The sequence below is a fragment of the Pygocentrus nattereri genome, chromosome 16 (genome assembly GCF_015220715.1).
Source record: "Pygocentrus nattereri isolate fPygNat1 chromosome 16, fPygNat1.pri, whole genome shotgun sequence".
In the NCBI taxonomy this organism is placed as follows: Eukaryota; Metazoa; Chordata; class Actinopteri; order Characiformes; family Serrasalmidae; genus Pygocentrus; species Pygocentrus nattereri.
Genome location: NC_051226.1, coordinates 38,136,325 through 38,156,985, shown reverse-complemented (window position 1 = coordinate 38,156,985; position 20,661 = coordinate 38,136,325). Strand labels below are relative to the sequence as shown.

At 42.9% G+C, this 20,661-nt stretch overlaps 1 protein-coding gene across 4 annotated transcripts; it reads right to left on the bottom strand.

Annotated features, from left to right (window-relative positions):
* Window positions 1–1,057: 1,057 nt before the first annotated feature.
* Window positions 1,058–20,550, bottom strand: LOC108416169. 4 transcript variants are annotated; one of them, XM_037546269.1, is made up of 11 exons: window positions 20,530–20,550; window positions 19,935–20,073; window positions 18,990–19,261; window positions 15,270–15,645; window positions 13,865–14,074; window positions 11,637–11,845; window positions 9,933–10,049; window positions 4,598–4,714; window positions 4,030–4,460; window positions 3,614–3,823; window positions 1,058–1,505 (listed from the first exon to the last, which is right to left on the bottom strand). In XM_037546269.1, the coding sequence occupies exons 4-9, from the start codon at window positions 15,642–15,644 to the stop codon at window positions 4,322–4,324; spliced, it is 1,167 nt and encodes a 388-aa protein (XP_037402166.1). In that variant the 5' UTR covers window position 15,645; window positions 18,990–19,261; window positions 19,935–20,073; window positions 20,530–20,550; the 3' UTR covers window positions 1,058–1,505; window positions 3,614–3,823; window positions 4,030–4,321. The 4 variants fall into 4 exon arrangements, with proteins under 4 accessions (XP_037402166.1, XP_037402165.1, XP_037402163.1 ...); XM_037546268.1 differs by lacking the exon at window positions 20,530–20,550 and adding an exon at window positions 20,396–20,494; XM_037546266.1 differs by lacking the exon at window positions 20,530–20,550 and having other exon boundaries at window positions 19,935–20,494.
* Between the last annotated feature and the right edge of the window lie 111 nt (window positions 20,551–20,661).

Sequence of the window (20,661 nt, the reverse complement as noted above, 5' to 3'; positions counted from 1 at the left end):
CCATAAAACTGTGACCGTGCTTCTGTAATGGATCTTGAGCAGGCTTTTTGATGTTCCCGATATGCTAACTTGTGAACAGTGAGGCCAGAGGCTTTGTAACAACGCTCAAGGGCGTACCCATCTGCCTTCATTTCTCTTAGCTCATCAGTGAACCAGGGGGATGAACAAGAGAAGGTGACTGTTCTGGTTTTAACAGGAACGTGAAGATTCAAGATACCGCTCAGAGTTTTATTGTAGAAATCCACTGCATCATTGACCGATGGCAGGTCTGTATGTAGAAGATTCTTCAAGTCGACTGTCATGATTTCCGGATTGATTTTTTTCAAATCTATATCATATCTATAAAATCATCTTGAGTTTGCTAATGTTCATCTACCTTCTCACTGCTTCATAAGTGCTGATTATCCAGAGCTGCATCTGACAGCTGATTAGACTGTCCTTCCTGAGCTGTCGTTGTTTTTGTTTTGTTTTTATTTTGCCATGATCTATGAGGTTAGTCATGAGGACCCACATGTTGGTCATGTCTAAAATATATTTAGTAAGACTATAAGCTGAAGATCAGCCAAAATCAAGGAATCGGTAGAAAAGATTTTTCTTTTATTATTATTTTTGTTGTTGTTAATGTGAAACTGAAAATTATGCAATCTCTGTTAAAGATGCCCACCTCACATCTATGTCCTGATTTAGTTTGCACATTTTCATTGTCATGCATTACAACAGTCACTGACTTTAATTCAGCTGTCTGAAAGCTTTGTTGCATTTATTCACAATCTATTCAGAAGTTCACAAAACATCAACAGCAAAACGACTGTCCTCTTACAGGCGAACATCAGGCCCAAAGTGTAGTGGAAGTCAATGATATGGCAGAAATTTTGGGGTGAAATCTGGCATGGCCAATCAGATTTCGGGATTGACATTGGCCACCCCGTTAAAACTCTGCATGCTCAGCAGTAGCTTTACCGTACTATTGTACTTCACAGTGTAGTGTAGATATAGGCTAAAGGTAGATCTGCTTTGTGGATGCAAGTGCGCAAATGAGGAATGACAGAAATGAAAATGAGTTCAAAGCATTTAATTTCAAAGCATTTAACATTAACATTCTTTTTTTAACATTTGCCTAAACTTAAGCCTTTTATCTGATCAGAAATTAAATGAAAATGCAGAAATGTTTAATTCAATTTAGAAATAATTTACAACAATATTTTGGTGAAAAAAAGAACAAGTGTAAGACTGGAGAGTACAAAGCAAAGCACTTCTTGTAAGTCGCTCTGGATAATCTGCTAAATGCTGTAAATGTAAATGGATAGAAGTTGGTAAAGCATCAAAAAACAATGCTGAACGTGATGTGCAGCGCAGAACACATTTACAATTCAGAATTTAAAAACTTCCACATCTATAACCTCTTGGTCCCTTCTGGCTGAATGAAAATTGCTGTCATCTGAGGTAGCAAGTCCTTCATGCTGTAGGAGGCTTCTTCTTTCCTCAACTCTGCTTCCCTGTTGTACCTTATTTTAAAAAGAGTAGAATATTACATGTGTGCTTGACAGCTGTGTGCTGGATACACATAGTTAACTTCAGATTTACTGGCAGCCTTAAAGAAATGTGACAAAAAGAGTCAAATACATAAAAAATAAACAAATGTAATGATTCAGTTGTTTTACAAAAATGTCTGTATTCATTGTTTTAGTTATTTAATAGAAATCATTCCTAAGAGTGTAGTGGGTTCAGCGTACACGATGATATTTACAAGACCTCTCCACAACCTAGTGTCTTTGGCTCCAGAGTCTTGGTTACCACCATAAAACTGGAATAAGACCCTCACAAATTTTCTGGTCTTAGAGCTCCTGTCAGGAATCAGGCTCTGACCCAGTAGAGAGTTATCAACACCTCCCCTTACACAATGGAACAATAAAACATTCTTTCTGGAGACCAGCAGTCTGGCTTAACCAGAATTCTCTGAGTAACAGAAAATCTCATTTCTAAAACTTTAACTTAATTTTAGAAAGTCTACAAGAAGACTAGACATACCAAAAATGTTGTTTTGAAGTATTATCATGAAATCATAGGTATTATATCCACACTATATTCCCAAAAGTATTCACTATAACAGCTTCAACTCTTCTGGGAAGGCTTTCCACAAGGGTTAGGAGTGTTTATGGGATTTTTTGACTGTTCTTCCAGAAGAGCATTTGTGAGGTCAGACACTGATGTTGGACGAGAAGGCCTGGCTCACAGTCTCCACTCTAATTCAGCCCAAAGGGGCTCTGTCGGGTTGAGGTCAGGACTCTGAGCAGGCCAGTCAAGTTCTTCCACACCAAACTCACGACTGGACTTGTAAGTGGCTGCACAGGTGGCGTCCGATCACGGCACCATGCTGGAATTCACTGAGCTCCTGAGAGCGACCCATTCTTTCACTAATGTCTGTAGAAGCAGTCTGCAGGCCTAGGGGCTCGGCTTTATACACCTGTGGCCATGGAAGTGACTGGAACACCTGAATTCAATGGCAATATAGTGTAGTGTTTGAAATTTCACACATGGACCCATAGCCCCACCAAGTGGCTGGAATAAGACATGCTACACTGTTGCAAAACCAGTCCATCAGGTGTTGAGAGAACTCTTATTCACATTGTTTGCATGATGTTTAAAACTTGTTACGTAATATGTATAAGCAATATTTCTTGTATGTTAACTAAACATGTCTAAATATCTCTTAAAACAACTACACATTTCTTAATATCAGTAGATGCTAGAAGTACTAGAAGAATGTTTGGTTATTGCCTTTTTAATCCTAACCATTTAATCCTTTTCTCTTAGGAAACCTTAGAGCTTTAATGATTATGCAAACCTGAATGCATATCTTCCTCAAATTTGTGGTTTCCTTTATTCTTTTAGTTTACAATCATATCATGGTTGCGTTACTCATAAAGAACCACACCTAGATACTATATGAAGTCTGTGCATATGAAACCCTCTTCCTCCTTGGGCTGCCAAAGCATACTGTGTGACTGTTTTCTTTACTTCCTGTGGTCGATTTTGGCGTATCTTTTGATGATATTATGGACTGTAGATGATGAAACCCCTAAATTCCTGCAGTTGTACATTGAGAAACGTTGTTCTTAAACTGTTGGACTATTTGCTCACGCAGCTGTTCACTAAGTGGTGAACCTCACCCGTCCTTGCTTGTGAACTGAGCCTTTCAGGGACGCTCCCTTTATACACAATCATGACACTCACCTGTTTCCAATTAACCTGTTCACCTGTGGAATGTTCCAAACAGGTGTTTTTTTAGCATTCGTCCACTTTCCCAGTCTTTTGTTGCCCCTGTCCCAACTTCTTTGGAACGTGTTGCAGGCATCAAATTCAAAATGAGTGAATATTGAAAGTTTATCCATTTGAACATTAAATATCTCGTCTTTGTAGTCTGTTCAATTGACTATAGGTTGAAAAGGATTTGCAAATCATCGTATTCCGTTTTTATTTGTTTTACACAACGTCCCAACTTCACTGGAATTGGGGTTGTAGAACCAACAAGAGGAGGATCTGCTGAAGAGGAAAGTTGAAGTCGGGATTTGGAAGGTACTGATGGAGAGAAAGAAAAGCTGATAATACTCACAGAAATAACTGTGTAGTCAGACGACATCAGTTTTTTTCCAGATAGCTTGGTTTCGCTCACTTTGACGTGAGTGATCTTGATCTCCTGGCCTTTGATAAGTGGCTCAGTTGTTGCCTCCTTCTGTAGTGACACTGTCACCTTGACACCAGCCTCCTCAATCACAATATATCTCACAGGGATGTCTCCCTGAATCAGCCGGGGAGCGCTCGGCTAAAGAGGAAAAACGGAGTGAGTAAAATAATGACTATCAATACACTGGCAAAGATAGAGTGACACTCCTCAAAGATTAAACAAACCTAATAATTATTATTCAACATTAAAGTCTGCACAGCTTCACCACATTAGTTTAAATCTCCATGATTTAGCTTACATCTACATGAACAAACTGATGAACCAGGTAAGATCATAACACTTACTGAAACAACTTCTCCTGTCAGGGTTATGTAGCCCTTTTTCAGGTACAGTCCTGGATCATTCAGAGCTGCTCTCTCTGAAGAAGGATTGATGCTCTCTTGCGCTTTACGAATTAATTTCTCATCCAGCTGCAGTGGAGCCATCCGGAACACTTCTGTTGTTTTATCTCCCAGGATCATTACAGGGACTGGATGGTCGTCCTTCACTGTGGCGTTTTCTATAATGTAAGTCTTTCCCTCCTGTAGTTTAGAGATCTGATCTCCTTTAAGAGTAATCAGATAAACTGCAGTACCATCAGAGACGGAACACAGAGCCACATCTTCTCTCTCCGTGACTCTTAGAGTCTCCGGAAATGACAAATTTGCTTGCGCGCTGCACAGTACGCTTTACCACACAGTGTACTCTCGGCACTGAAGAGCATAATGTTTCCATTCTGGAAACACAAAAAAAAAAGAATGAAAAATGAATGAAGTTTGTGATGGGGTCAGTAGGTCTACCCCATCACCAGTGTTATAAAAGATATTTAAGTACTTGTTTTTAAATTAAACGATTGATGTATGTGATACTTACCTGTGATCTCTTCGGTCCTGTTCCTTAGGGGAACGCGGGCGCCTTCCGGGGCTTCCCTTATACTGGCTGGTAAAGCCCACAGCCGTGTGTAGAGGGGGGGAGGCGAAATCCGGGAACCTAAAGGGGAAAGGAAAGAGAATGGTTATAAGGTGTAGAAATTAAGATTCATCACTAGATCATGATTGTGTAGGGTTGTTGTTGTTATTGTTATCTGTGTAAGATGGCCATCGTGTTATGTTGTGTGTGTTTTGTATGTTGTAACCCCTGCTAGCCCGGGAATGGATCATGCTAATGTTTGGGGTGGGGCTAGAGGTTTATAAGGGGGATTTTTCTTTCTTGGTTTTTTTTTTTCCCCCTTTCCTTTGGGTAGAGGACAATGGTCGTGTCTATGTGGCCTTGCGGCCACCGACACTAGCTGGCTGCTGGATGCCGGTGGAGACCAGCCAGAACTGCATGGATTGGTGCAGGCCGATCAGTTCTGGATTTATTTGGTTTATTTATTTTCTCTTTGCTCAGCGTTTTTGCTTTTCTACTTGTATCGTCTCTACTTGGAAATAAAAGTGCTCAAGTGTGCATCTGGCTCTTGGAGTCTGATCCGATTTTTGTAAGGTAAAACCCATGCTCACGCCAACACTACCAAAATGGAAGAAATCCCCTTAACATTCCCACAAATGGTGGCAGCGGAACAGTCTTGAAGGCGGACACAAGGAAGCGACGTGAAGTGAAGCCAGCTAGAACTCAAGACAACTCTTAACGGAAAATGGCTCCAAAGAAACAGCTGGCCACACAGAGTTCACAACAAGGTGAGCAGAGAGCGGAAGAAGACGATTCAAGTAATCAATCCATAGAGCTGACACCGAGCAGTTCGGTATATAATCTCGAGCAAGTATGCGGTATGCTGCAAGACTTCATGAAGGAGCAGAGAGGGAAAGAGGACCTCATGCGAAAAGAAGCAGCTAAAAATGAGCAAAGATGGCGGACAATGCAGCACCAGTTCAGCTTGCTGCAAGGAGAAGTGCACAGACGCGACGTGGAAAAGAATCAAGGGAGTCGAGAGAATGAGGCGGGCGAGGAGCCGAACGAACCAGCTCAGAGTCAGATCCTGCGAAGAACTCACACAACCAGTGGTACACAGCGGAGTAACGCCGCAAGTCCACCCCAACAGCAGTTTGCAACAAATGCGATGTGGCCGTCGCCAAGAATGCCAATGCTCAAAGAGTCAGATGACATTGAGCAGTATTTGACTATGTTCGAGCGTATGGCTCAAGCGGCTAAATGGCCAGTTGAGAACTGGGCAGTACACCTTGTCCCCCTGCTAGACGGCAAAGCACGAGCCGCCTATGTAGCCATGGAAGGAGAAGAAACGGGAGATTACAGCAAAATCAAGGGCGCTATCCTGCGAAAGTATGAGATCAATAAAGAGACTTACCGCCAAAGATTCAGAGACTGCGTAGTACAAGATGGCGAGACCCCAAGAGAGCTGTTCACTAGGCTCAAATCCTTCTATGAAAAGTGGATGACCCCGCAGGCAAAAAGTAAGGAGGAGATCGGAGCTACGATCATCATGGAGCAGTACCTGAGCATGGTAAACCCTGAGCTGAGGCGCTGGATCATCGAGCGGAATCCATTCACGGCTGAGGAAGCCGTAGACATGGCGGAGGCGTTTGTAGCTGCGAGGCTAGCGGACGGAGTATTCACGCTGGGGAAGACTGTAAACAAACCACGCCATCACCATGAATCAGGTGGGTCTGGGGGCATGGTCTGGGATGGAACTAAGCCGCAATTTAGCAATACAGCTACACAGGGGAGCTGGCGTAACTCGAATAGACAAACAAGCAGGGATTCAGCTTGTGGTAAAAATCGCTCGGAAAAAGTTTTTAAGTGTTTCAATTGTAACCAATTTGGACACAAAATGAGTGCATGCCCTGCGTCACATAATAGCTCAGCTCGTCTGTGTTATTCACCAGTGAAAGAGAATAGCTTTATACCTGCAGTAGACAATAAAGAGTCTGTAATCAATGTAAAAATAGACAACAAAATGGTTAAAGCATTGATAGACACGGGAGCCAGTCAGACGTTAGTGGCAGCAAAATGTGTACCAAATGTCCAATTGAAACATGAATCTCAGTTGAGAGTCAAATGTATTCATGGGGATGAGCAAATTTACCCAACTGCTGATGTGAACATTGAAATTGAAGGTCAAACTTACCTGCTGAACGTAGGTGTTTTGGAGAAAACGCCATATGCAGTTATTCTGGGTAGAGATCTGCCCATTCTAATTGATTTGTTAGCTGCTACATGTAATACAGCAGAGGCTTATGTGGTCACTCGTGGACAGGCTAAACAGAGTCAGATTGAAAATTCTTTGATAATGCAAGAACTGCCCTTTAATGAAACCCCCAAATCCAAAAAGTCTCGTAAAGAGAGGAGGAGGGATAGAGTTAGAGGCACGGTTATGGTAGAGCAGCTAATTGAGCCTGAAGGTAGCACGGGAGACATCCCAGGTAACATCAGAGAGCTACAGGAACAAGATGAGTCTCTAAAACCTTTGTTTTTAAAATGCAGCCAAGGCAACAGTTTGAGTAAATGTGACATGCAGTTCGTTGTGAGAAACAACATTTTATACAGAGTGAAAAATGATGTTGAGCAGCTTGTAGTACCTACCTGTATGCGACAGAACGTGCTAAAAATGGGTCATTCGGAGCCGTGGGCAGGTCATTTGGGACAGGATAAAACTCTGAACAGAATAGCCGCCAGATTTTTCTGGCCACGTTTACATTTGGACGTAGTAGAGTTTTGTAGAACATGCCCTCAGTGTCAATTGACAGCTCCTCAGAAGAAGTCTGACAGGGTCCCCATGATTAACATGCCCATAATTGATGTTCCATTTGCTCGTATTGCTATGGATGTGGTTGGTCCTCTTCCTAGAAGTAGGACTGGTAACCGTTACATTCTTGTGATTAGTGATTATGCCTCTAGATATCCGGAGGCGTTCGCACTTAGGAAAGTGAAAACGCGGCAAATAGCTAACGCTTTGATTCAGCTAATTTCTAGAGTGGGGATACCGCGGGAGGTATTAACGGATCTGGGCACCAATTTTACGTCTAAACAGCTTAGAGAGGTCTTCTCACTGCTAGGCATAAAAGGCTTGAATTCCACTCCATTCCATCCTCAGACTGACGGGCTCGTAGAGCGCTTTAACAAAACTCTGAAATGTATGCTCAAGAAGTTTGTTTCAGAGACTGGTGCTGATTGGGACACATGGCTGCCATACCTGCTCTTCGCCTACAGGGAAGTGCCCCAAGCATCTACAGGATTCTCACCCTTCCACCTCCTGTATGGTAGAGAAGTGAGAGGCCCTCTGGATGTTTTGAAGGAAACCTGGGAGGGGCAAGGCAAGGAGCAAAAGAGTAATGTGCTGTCGTACGTGCTCAAGATGAGGGACAAGATGGCTCAGTTGGTGGAGTTGGTCCGGAGCAACATGGAGGATGCACAGCATCGCCAAAAATGCGGCTATGACAAGCTTGCAAAGGACAGAGAGCTGCAGCCAGGAGATCGCGCTCTCATTCTTCTCCCCACTTCAGACACTGCGTTGCTGGCAAAGTGGCAGGGCCCATACGAAGTGTTGCGTAGAGTTAACAAGACCACATATGAACTGTTGCTTCCCGATAGGAGGAAACAACACAGAACTTTCCATATCAACATGCTGAGACTGTGGAGAGAGCCCAAGCAGGGCACTTCGGAACAGCTGTGGATAAGAGCAGTTGAAGAAGAGGAAGAATTTAAAGAGCAATACTTACCAGGTACAATAGGACATAATGTCCCACTCGAGCTGTCACATCTCAGCACACAGCAACAGAAGGACCTTGTTAGCGTGTTTCCTCCAAATCTTTTCAGGGATGAGCCTGGCAAGACCAGCATTATGCAGCATAACATTCGTCTGCTGAAATCGGATCCAATCAGACAGACGAACTGCAGAGTGCCGGCACGCCTGATTCCAGACTTGAAAAAGGAGGTGCAAACTATGCTAGAGCTGGGAGTGATCGAGCCATCAAAGAGCGAGTGGTGTAGTCCGGTGGTCTTAGTGCCTAAGAAGGACGGTGGCCTAAGATTTTGCATTGACTTTTCTAAACTCAATTCGGTCTCTGCTTTTGACCCATACCCCATGCCTAGAGCAGATGAGTTGATCGAGCGACTTGGGAAGGCGAAGTACCTCAGCACTCTGGATTTGTGCAAGGGGTATTGGCAGGTGCCGCTCTGCCCAGCAGCTCGTGAGTTGACTGCTTTTCGTGTTCCATCTGGGCTGTACCATTTTGCGGTCATGCCCTTTGGCCTGCATGGAGTGGGTGCAACATTCCAGAGACTTATGGACGAAGTGTTGAAGGGGACAGAGGGCTTTGCGGCTGCATTTATCGATGACGTGGTGGTCTATAGTACGAGCTGGGATGAGCATGTACGACACTTGAAGGTGGTCCTGCAGAAGATTGCGCAGGCAGGTTTGTCTGCCAACCCAGCCAAGTGCCATCTAGCCAAAAGCTCCGTGTCCTACCTGGGCTATATCCTAGGCGGGGGTCTGATACGCCCGCAAGTGGATAAAGTGGAGGCGGTCAGGCGCACGCCAGTGCCAACCACAAAGAGGAGAGTAAGATCCTTTCTGGGCCTGGTCGGCTGGTACCGGAGGTTTGTTCCGAACTTCTCGGACCGAGCGGCGCCACTGACTAACTTGACTAAAAAGGGCATGCCTCAGCGCGTTAAGTGGACGCCGGAGTGTGAGGCGGCATTCAAAGATCTGAAACAGACTCTGTGTACGGAACCGGTTCTGCGCAGCCCTGACTTTGAGAAGCAGTTTGTGGTCCAGACTGATGCTTCAGGGTGCGGGTTGGGGGCTGTGTTGCTTCAGGGAGAAGCAGATGCGCTGCAGCCAGTCCTGTACATCAGCAGGAAGATGTTTCCACGAGAGATGAACTATTCTACAGTAGAGAAAGAGGCCCTTGCTGTGAAGTGGGCTCTTGATTCCCTTAGATACTACCTGACTGGCGCTGACTTCATCCTGGAGACCGACCATCGGGCGTTGCAATGGATGCAGAGGATGAAGGATAGCAACGCTCGAATAACGAGGTGGTATCTTTCATTGCAATCTTTTAAGTTCCAGGTGCGTTACCGGAAGGGGGCGCATAATGTGACTGCTGATTTCCTCTCACGTCCCTCTAGTGAGTGACTTAGTCTAAGGGGGGGGGTGTGTGATGGGGTCAGTAGGTCTACCCCATCACCAGTGTTATAAAAGATATTTAAGTACTTGTTTTTAAATTAAACGATTGATGTATGTGATACTTACCTGTGATCTCTTCGGTCCTGTTCCTTAGGGGAACGCGGGCGCCTTCCGGGGCTTCCCTTATACTGGCTGGTAAAGCCCACAGCCGTGTGTAGAGGGGGGGAGGCGAAATCCGGGAACCTAAAGGGGAAAGGAAAGAGAATGGTTATAAGGTGTAGAAATTAAGATTCATCACTAGATCATGATTGTGTAGGGTTGTTGTTGTTATTGTTATCTGTGTAAGATGGCCATCGTGTTATGTTGTGTGTGTTTTGTATGTTGTAACCCCTGCTAGCCCGGGAATGGATCATGCTAATGTTTGGGGTGGGGCTAGAGGTTTATAAGGGGGATTTTTCTTTCTTGGTTTTTTTTTTCCCCTTTCCTTTGGGTAGAGGACAATGGTCGTGTCTATGTGGCCTTGCGGCCACCGACACTAGCTGGCTGCTGGATGCCGGTGGAGACCAGCCAGAACTGCATGGATTGGTGCAGGCCGATCAGTTCTGGATTTATTTGGTTTATTTATTTTCTCTTTGCTCAGCGTTTTTGCTTTTCTACTTGTATCGTCTCTACTTGGAAATAAAAGTGCTCAAGTGTGCATCTGGCTCTTGGAGTCTGATCCGATTTTTGTAAGGTAAAACCCATGCTCACGCCAACACTACCAAAATGGAAGAAATCCCCTTAACATTCCCACAAAGTTTGACCTAATTCCACATTTAAATGTGATAAGATACACTCACTGGCCACTTTATTAGGTGCTCAGTTGCTCGTTAACACAAACAGCTAATCAGCCAATCACACGGCCGCAGCTCACTGCATTTAGGCATGTAGAGGTGGTCAAGACGACTTGCTGAAGTGCAGACCGAGCATCAGAACGGGGAAGAAAGGGGATTTAAGGGACTTTGAACGTGACGTGGTTGTTGGTGCCAGACGGGCTGGTCTGAGTATTTCAGAAACTGCTGATCTACTGGGATTTTCACGCACAACCATCTCTAGGGTTTACAGAGAACGGTCCGAAAAAGAGGAAATATCCAGTGAGCGGTCAGTTGTGTGGACGAAAATGCCTTGTTGATGTGAGAGGTCAGAGGAGAATGGGCAGACTGGTTCCAGATGATAGAAAGGCAGCAGGAACTCAAATAACCAACCAGAATCTCTGAGGAACGTTTCCAACACCTTGTTGAAAGTCTGCCATGAAGAATTAAGGCAGTTCTGAAGGCAAAAGGGGGTCCAACCTTTTACTAGTAAGGTGGACCTAATAAAGTGGCCGGTGAGTGTATATGTTTATATAAAATATATAGACTTTTCTGTATATTAATAGTTAATTTTATATATCTTGTGTGGTGAGTGAATGAACCTTTTTGTAAGTTATATGAACAACATATTCTGCCATTGGTTAATAAATTTTAAGTTATTTAAATTTGTCCATCTTATTTTTTTACCACAGCATTTTGAGATTATGGCTGGAATATCTGGTTGAGAATGGAAGTTTTGTAGATGCCTGTTAATAGTGAAGTCAAAGAAAGTGTGCCTACTTCTCATCATTTTATTTTCTATTAAGTCTTTTTGGGAGATAGGAGGAAGGGGGGAATGGGAGAAGAGAGGGAGAAGGGAGGGTAGAGGATGGAGGAGGGAATGGGAGGAGAGAGGGAAAGGGAGGGGAGAGGAGGGAGGGGAGAATGGGAGCAATAAAAAGAATGCTGAATATTGATGAGCTGTGTAGAACATATTTACTTTTCAGAATCAGGCTTTTTCACTTGCATAACTTCTTGGCCCCTTTTGGTTATTTCCAGCTCTACTGGCAGTGTTTGTAGCAGCTGGTCAGGATCTTCATGCCAGACACTGGAGTGGACGTTCAGTTTCTGCCGATCCTCTGTCAGAAGAACTTTATTGCTGTCTTTTGTAGCAAGTCCCACAATATTTATGAGGCTTCTTTCAGTCCGCTGTAGTACATAATTTGAAAAATAAGTATTGTAAGTAAGCAAGTCATAATTATTTGTATAGAACTTTTCCATATTCTATATATTCACTTTTAAAACAGAAGTAAATAAAATACAGTAAAAACATTATAACATAAATTAACACATCAATACTCACAAAAACAGATATGTCCATCCACAAAGACTAATACATACAGATGTGGCCTAAAGGTTATACCCAGCAAATCTAATTATATATACACTGCTCAAAAAAATAAAGGGAACACTTAAACAACACAATATAACTCCAAGTAAATCAAACTTCTGTGAAATCAAACTGTCCACTTAGGAAGCAACACTGACAATCAATTTCACAGCTGTTGTTCAAATGGAACAGACAACAGGTGGAAATCACTGGCAATTAGCAAGACACACTCAATAAAGGAGTGGTTCTGCAGGTGGGACCACAGACCACTTCTCAGCACCTTTCTGTCTTCTGGCTGATGTTTTGGTCACTTTTGAATGTTGGTGGTCTTTCACACTCGTGGTAGCAGGAGACGGACTCTACAACCCACACAAGTGGCTCAGGTAGTGCAGCTCATCCAGGATGGCACATCAATGCGAGCTGTGGCAAGAAGGTTTGCTGTGTCTGTCAGCGTAGTGTCCAGAGGCTGGAGGCGCTACCAGGAGACAGGCCACCACGAGACGTGGAGGAGGCCGTAGGAGGGCAACAACCCAGCAGCAGGACCGCTACCTCTGCCTTTGTGCAAGGAGGAACAGGAGGAGCACTGCCAGAGCCCTGCAGAATGACCTCCAGTAGGCCACAAATGTGCATGTGTCTGCACAAACGGTTAGAAACCGACTCCATGAGGATGGTACGAGGGCCCGACGTCCACAGATGGGGGTTGTGCTCACAGCCCAACACCGTGCAGGACCCTTGGCATTTGCCAGAGAACACCAGGATTGGCAAATTCGCCACTGGCACCCTGTGCTCTTCACAGATGAAAGCAGGTTCACACTGAGCACATGTGACAGACGTGACAGAGTCTGGAGACACCGTGGAGAGCGATCTGCTGCCTGCAACATCCTTCAGCATGACCGGTTTGGCAGTGGGTCAGTAATGGTGTGGGGTGGCATTTCTTTGGAGGGCCACACAGCCCTCCATGTGCTCGCCAGAGGTAGCCTGACTGCCATTAGGTACCGAGATGAGATCCTCAGACCCCTTGTGAGACCATATGCTGGTGCGGTTGGCCCTGGGTTCCTCCTAATGCAGGACAATGCTAGACCTCATGTGGCTGGAGTGTGTCAGCAGTTCCTGCAAGATGAAGGCATTGAAGCTATGGACCGGCCCGCCCGTTCCCCAGACCTGAATCCGATTGAGCACATCTGGGACATCATGTCTCGCTCCATCCACCAACATCACGTTGCACCACAGACTGTCCAGGAGTTGGCAGATGCTTTAGTCCAGGTCTGGGAGGAGATCCCTCAGGAGACCACCCGCCACCTCATCAGGAGCATGCCCAGGCGTTGTAGGGAGGTCATACAGGCACGTGGAGGCCACACACAACACTGAGCCTCATTTTGACTTGTTTTAAGGACATCACATCAAAGTTGGATCAGCCTGTCGTGTGTTTATCCACTTTAATTTTGCGTGTGACTCCAAATCCAGGCCTCCACTGGTTAATAAATTTGATTTCCATTGATGATTTTTGTGATTTTGTTGTCAGCACATTCAACTTTGTACAGAACAAAGTATTCAATGAGAATATTTCATTCATTCAGATCTAGGATGAGTTATTTGAGTGTTCCCTGTATTTTTTTGAGCAGTGTATATATAATGTATAAGGGCACACAAACTATTCCATAGCTTAAGAGCACAGACTGTAAAAGAACACTTTGTCAACTCCAGAATTATCAGTGAGTTAAATGATGATTTAAGTGGTTCAGCTTCAAGCCAACAAGAGGAGGATCTACTGAACAGGAAAGTTGAAGTCGGAATTTGGAAGGTACTGATGGAGAGAAAGAAAAGCTGATAATACTCACAGAAATGTCTGTGTAGTCAGACGACATCAGTTTTTTTCCAGATAGCTTGGTTTCGCTCACTTTGACGTGAGTGATCTTGATCTCCTGGTCTTTGATAAGTGGCTCAGTTGTTGCCTCCTTCTGTAGTGACACTGTCACCCTGACACCAGCCTCCTCAATCTCAATATATCTCACAGAGGTGTCTCCCTTAATCGGCTGGGGAGCGCTCACCTAAAGAGGAAAAACAGAGCAAGGACAACAATAGTTAACAAAAAAGTGCCAGGGAAAGAGTGGCACTCCTCAAAGATTGAATAATACTAATAATTACAACCCTATTTCAAAAAAGTTGGGACGCTGTGCAAAATAAAAACAAAATGCAATGATGTGCAAATCATTTAAACCCTACATTTCCTTGAAAATGCTTCAAAAACAACATATCAAATATTGAAACTGAGAAAAAACTTTGATGCCAACAACATGTTCTAAAAAAGTTGGGACGGCGGGGTGGGGGGTGGGGGGAGGGGGAGTCATGGTAAAGTTGTACAATGCTTAAAAAAAAAAAAAAACAACCGGTAATTTATTGACAGCAGGTCAGTAACATGATTGGGTATAAAGAGCATCTCAGAGAGGCGGAGTCTTTCAGAAGTAAAGAGGAGGAGGGGTCACCACTCTGTGAAAGACTGCACCATCAAATAGAGCAACAGTTCAAGAAGAACGTTCCTCAACATAAAACAGCAAAGAGCTTCTGCTTTTCATCGTCTACGGTGCAGAATATCATTAAAGACTCAGAGAATCTGGAGAAATCTCTGTCTGTGAGGGACGAGGCTGAACACCAGTATCTGCTGGCCGTGATCTTTGGGCCCTCAGGCAGCGCTGCATTAAAAACAGACATGATTCTGTTTTGCATTCTATTTTTATTTACATTCTGCACAGTGTCCAAACCTTTTTGGAAATGTGGTTGTATTATTGAACACTACATTGTGCATGTCCATAAAATCACCTCATTAATTTAATTCTCACATTAATTAGGAAGCATCTGTATAAGTAAAAGTAAGCAATAAAAAGACTGCAAATTAACTAAGTATTAAGTAAATGAATGTAAATAAATGTAATGTATTTTCTTTAAGTGGATGTGCATTGCCGCAGTGCAGTGATGTATTTTCTGTCCCAAGAATGTAATTTTGATCTGAGAGCCTTTTATGCCTGTCCTTAAGTCTTTAAATTAGAAAAATGTAAGTTCACACAAATTAAGACCTTTTAAGGTGTCTGGTATGTCTAAGAATGAGACAGAACTCCCATTTAGATCTCTGTATCTAGATCACTTTGACTTCCCATTTTTCCCTCTTTTTATGGCAGTAAACCAAGACTGAACCGACCTTGAGGAACATGAGCAAACTGATGAACCAGGTAAGATCATAACACTTACTGAAACAACTTCTCCTGTCAGGGTTATGTAGCCCTTTTTCAGGTACAGTCCTGGATCATTCAGAGCTGCTCTCTCTGAAGAAGGATTGATGCTCTCTTGCGCTTTACGAATTAATTTCTCATCCAGCTGCAGTGGAGCCGTCCGGAACACTTCTGTTTCATTTCCCAGGATCATTACAGGGACTGGATGGTCGTCCTTCACTGTGGCGTTTTCTATAATGTAAGTTTCTCCCTCCTGTAGTTTAGGGATCTGATTCCCTTTAAGAGTAATCAGATAAACTGTAATACCATCAGAGACGGAATATATGCTTGCACGCTCCACAGTGCGCTTTGCTACACAGTACACTGTGTGAATTGAAGGGCTTAATGTTTCCATTCTGGGGAGACACAAAATAAATAAAAAAAATAAGGAAACTTCATAAAATATATTTATATATAAAATACATACGTATATATTTTTCAGTATTTTAATAGGTGTTTCTATATTGCTCATGTGGTGAGTGAGTGAACCTTTTTTGTAAGTTATATGAACAACATTTTCTGTAATTTCTTAATTAATGCTAAATTCTAAAAAAAAAAAAACAAAAAAAAAAAACTTATTTTATTTTTTACCATGGCTGAAATATGCAAAGTTTTGTAGATTACTGTCTATAGTGGAGTCAAAGTGTCCTTATTGTTATCATTTTATGTCACATTAAGTCTTTTTGTGTTCCTCAGTTTCTAGATTATTTAATAATACATGCATTTTAAAAAATAGGTTGAATTTCCCTTTAATTTGAAGCTTTTATTTTTTTTGTTATATCTTTTATTGTAGTGTTGGCCTGTTAACCCCTTAGCTAGCTGCTGACCTGCTCAGTCTGCTCTAACAAGTGCAAAATACATCCAGTTACAGAGAGAATGGAGTGAAAACCAGTTATAACAAGTCGGTTAGCAGTGATGTTCATGACTGTTCATCATCTGGTTTCATTTCATGAGCACAATCAGAATTATAGAAGATTATTAGTAGCAAAATGAAAGTGTAATTATGTAAAATGCCATTCAGTTTGTGTGTTTGCATTTAAATATCTCACTCATATTTGCAATATTTTGGCTCAAACTAAAAATCCTGAAGTGGTAGTGATCGCTTGGGTTGCTAAATTTTACTTGGCTGTTTGGTATATTAGTATTGACATTTTTTGTACATAAAGATTTAGAGGCTTTACAACTAGAACTACACAGTTGTTTTTAATGTGTTTATGAAATAATGTGCCAAATGATCATTAAAATGTAATTATTCTTGTATGTATTTACACTCTCAATGATTAATAATAATAATAATAATAATATTAATAATCAAATAATAATAATCAAATAATAAATTCCCTTCACAGACCTAGCCAGTTAGCCACAGTGCTAAAGGAAAACAAGTCAACAACTTTCTGGTTAGCACAGCTGCTAATTAGAAAGATTTTGTGTAGATTTGAAAAGCTACAGCTATTTCTTAAAACATTTCATGAGTACTTTTTTTATTTATTAAATATTAGCGTAATCACAATCAGTTGCTATGGTATCCAAGGCGGTAGCTAGGGTGTTGCTTGCCAGTTGTTATTATATCCCAGGTGGTTGCTTAGATGTTGCTAGGTGGTTGCCAAGATATCACAGGTGGTTTCTAAGGTATTGCTAGCTGGTTGCTATGGTGTCCCAGAAGGTTGCTAAGGTATTGGTAGGTGGTTGCTGTGGTATCACAGGTTGTTGCTAAGGTATTGCTAGGAGGTTACTATGGTATCCCAGGTGGTTACGAGGCGGTTGCCATGGTGCACAGTGTGTTTATTGAGTGGGAATTAGGGTGTTGCTACCTGTTGTGGAAAATGAATGGATGCCTGTGAGTGGATCAAGAAATGAAAAAACAATACTCATAGGAGTGCCAGTCAGTACAGCTATAGATTAAAGATTGAAACGCCATGTACTAAGTGAGTGCATGGAGTTTAGTAGCTGAACTAATATGGCTTGTCTGGTGGCAAAAATTAATGTTAATCTATGAAAGGAACGAGGGATGGAAAAACTACACAGAGAGGAGTGTGGGACACTATTCTTGTGGACTAAACCTTGGGGACATGCCCTAAGTGAATGCAACCCATTCATGCAGTTTGGTGGCTGTTAGGAAAAAATACACTGCTCAAAAAAATGAAGGGAACACTTAAACAACACAATATAACTCCAAGTAAATCAAACTTCTGTGAAGTCAAACTGTCCACTTAGGAAGCAACACTGACTGACAATCAATTTCACAGCTGTTGTGCAAATGGAACAGACAACAGGTGGAAATTATTGGCGATTAGCAAGACACACTCAGTAAAGGAGTGGTTCTGCAGGTGGGGACCACAGACCACTTCTCAGTACCTTTCTGCTTTCTGGCTGATGTTTTGGTCACTTTTGAATGTTGGTGGTGCTTTCACACTCGTGGTAGCAGGAGACGGACTCTACAACCCACACAAGTGGCTCAGGTAGTGCAGCTCATCCAGGATGGCACATCAATGCGAGCTGTGGTAAGAAGGTTTGGTGTGTCTGTCAGCGTAGTGTCCAGAGGCTGGAGATGCTACCAGGAGACAGGCCAGTACACCAGGAGACGTGGAGGAGGCCATAGGAGGGCAACAACCCAGCAGCAGGACCGCCACCTCCGCCTTTGTGCAAGGAGGAACAGGAGGAGCACTGCCAGAGCCCTGCAAAATGACCTCCAGCAGGCCACAAATGTGCATGTGTCTGCACAAACGGTTAGAAACCGACTCCATGAGGATGGTATGAGGGCCCGACGTCCACAGATGGGGCTTGTGCTCACAGCCCAACACCGTGCAGGACGCTTGGCGTTTGCCAGAGAACACCATGATTGGCAGAGTCAGATCCCTCAGGAGACCATCCGCCACCTCATCAGGAGCTGCCCAGGCGTTGTAGGGAGGTCATACAGGCACGTGGAGGCCACACACACACAACACTGAGCCTCATTTTGACTTGTTTTAAGGACATTACATCAAAGTTGGATCAGCCTGTCGTGTGTTTTTCCACTTTAATTTTGTGTGTGACTCCAAATCCAGGCCTCCATTGGTTAATAAATTTAATTTCCATTGATGATTTTTGTGTGATTTTGTTGTCAGCACATTCAACTTTGTACAGAACAAAGTATTCAATGAGAATATTTCATTCATTCAGATCTAGGATGTGTTATTTGAGTGTTCCCTTTATTTTTTTGAGCAGTGTACATAATAGGGCTTGGGTGGGTGAAAATGAATGTGAGTCTAAGACCCAGTCCCATTTCACCCCTTGCCCCAACACTTAGCCCGTTTTGCGCGTTCAGGTCTAGGGGTAGGGTTGTCCCGAGTGCTGTTAAGAAGGAGGGGTAGGGTGAAGTGTTGGGGCTATTTGGCCCTTCAAATGGAGATTTTTCAGAGACGCACTACAAACGGATGGTTATGAGAAAGTTCCCAGAATGCTATGCAAATCATCGGCAAGATGGCTGCACAAGTAACCAAAGAGACACATTAATGTAAATATTTCTGTTAAAAAGCCGCTGTATTGTAAGAGAACCATCGTAATAGAATTTTATGGTCATTTCCTTCATAACATGCATAAAAACTGCTAGTTGTTTACTTTTTCATTAATGTATTAATAATTTACTGAACTTCTTGAACTTCTGGATTGCTCCTATAGCTATCAGGACTGGTAACAGATACCATTGAGAGGAACATACCTGCTGGCTAGATATTCTTCACACCATCCACAACAGCAGCCACCACAATCTCTGCTACAGCATCTGACGTAAACTCTGCAACAGCTTCTGCAACAGCTTCTACAACAGCTTCTGGCACAGCATTTATTGTCACTTTCATCACAGCATTCACTGCTGCCTTTGGCGTAGCATCCATCACAGCTTCTGCCACAGCTTCTGGCACAGCGTCTGTCACAGCACTGACAAATCAGTGCTAGAAGCAGGATGGCAGAGATGCCACTGATAACTGTAATCTGGAAAAAAGACAGCACAGTATTGTCAGTACTGATTATACATACTGAGCAGCCACTTCATTAAAACCACCTCCTTGTTTCTGCACTCACTGTCCATCTTATCAGCTCCACTTACTGTATAGCTGCTTCTTCTTAGTTTTTTATGTAATGTTGATGATGAAATGTAGTAAATTAAAAAACTTTTTTTTTGTTTTCAGTACTTATACCCTCGTTTCTTTGTGTGCTTGCTGCGCATTATTCATGTATTGCTGTGTATAGTTCAGGTATGTTGCAACTTGTACTTTGCTAGTTCTCGCTTTGTGTTCTTTAGTTAGTTTCCTTCTGTCAAGAATTTGTGTTTCTCATGGAGCTTCACACTCTCTGTTTCTCCCTGTTTTACAGACAGAATGAACCTTAATAGACCTCATTGCCTTTCTCTCAATCAAGAGAGGCTTTTAAAAATGTAGCTTACAGGCCATTTACAACGTACACATGTACATTATGTAGGTTTAGGATGTCTCAGGGAACATATCTGTACCCATTTTGTTTAGTCATGTTCTTTTAGAGGTACTGAACTCTTCAGATGTCCAGTTCCCATCACCACCAATGTGAATAAATGAGAGCATTTCACACAAAAGCACCCTGAAATTTTGAAAATTCTGTGGAAGTATGTGAAGTATCATAAGAAGCTTACCTTGGATTTGTAAAATGATTTCTGTACATGATTCTGCTCTTCAGTCAGTGTTCGGTTTCTGTCACACCATTCCCACGGAGGCTGCACATTGCTGTCAAGATGATGTTCTTTTAGTTGAGTGATCAAACAGGCTACAAATCTGCCATCACCAAAAAACAAGGCCAGCCAAAAAAAAGATGGAAAAGCACAGGTCAGAAACTTCATAAAGCATTTACACCAGCCTGGGCAACATTTCAGTTGTTCTGGAACTTCTGAATCAGACCAGCGTCTGGAGATCCACAGGTAAACACCAATGTTCAGACAAATAAGAAGGGGCATCAACAAGTATAAAGAGAAAAATGCCCATGTGTATCCACGTCTACAGGGGCACACAAAGTCGTTCTCTACAAGTTTTTCTACAGCAATGAGAACAAGGTAGACAACCGTGTAACTACTCCACGGGTGGTCTTTTAAAAATTTACCCAATCTCCCCAGAGCCATTTCTAAAGGATACAGCACAAAACTAAACACTGAATCTAAACTAGTCCTTTAGTGCCAAGATCAGCTTGAAGACTGATACAGACTGCTCTGCTACAGTTAGATAAGATCACGTCACCCTCAAGACAAAAACAGGAAGCTCTCTGATAACCACCAACAGACACTGCAGGTGATGCTGCTGCTTGTTGCTGCAGAATTTGCTGTGATATTTGGTGTTGCTGCAAACACGAGTTATTGATTACAGTAAATG

Coding starts and splice junctions, on each gene's coding strand:
- LOC108416169 (XM_037546266.1), bottom strand. CDS start 20,414: ATGGCTCTGGGGAGATTGGGTAAATTTTTAAAAGACCACCCGTGGAGT. Junction 14,075..15,269: donor TGACAGGAGAAGTTGTTTCA/GTAAGTGTTATG, acceptor TTTCCTCTTTAG/GTGAGCGCTCCCCAGCCGAT. Junction 4,461..4,597: donor CAGGACCGAAGAGATCACAG/GTAAGTATCACA, acceptor TTGTGTTTCCAG/AATGGAAACATTATGCTCTT.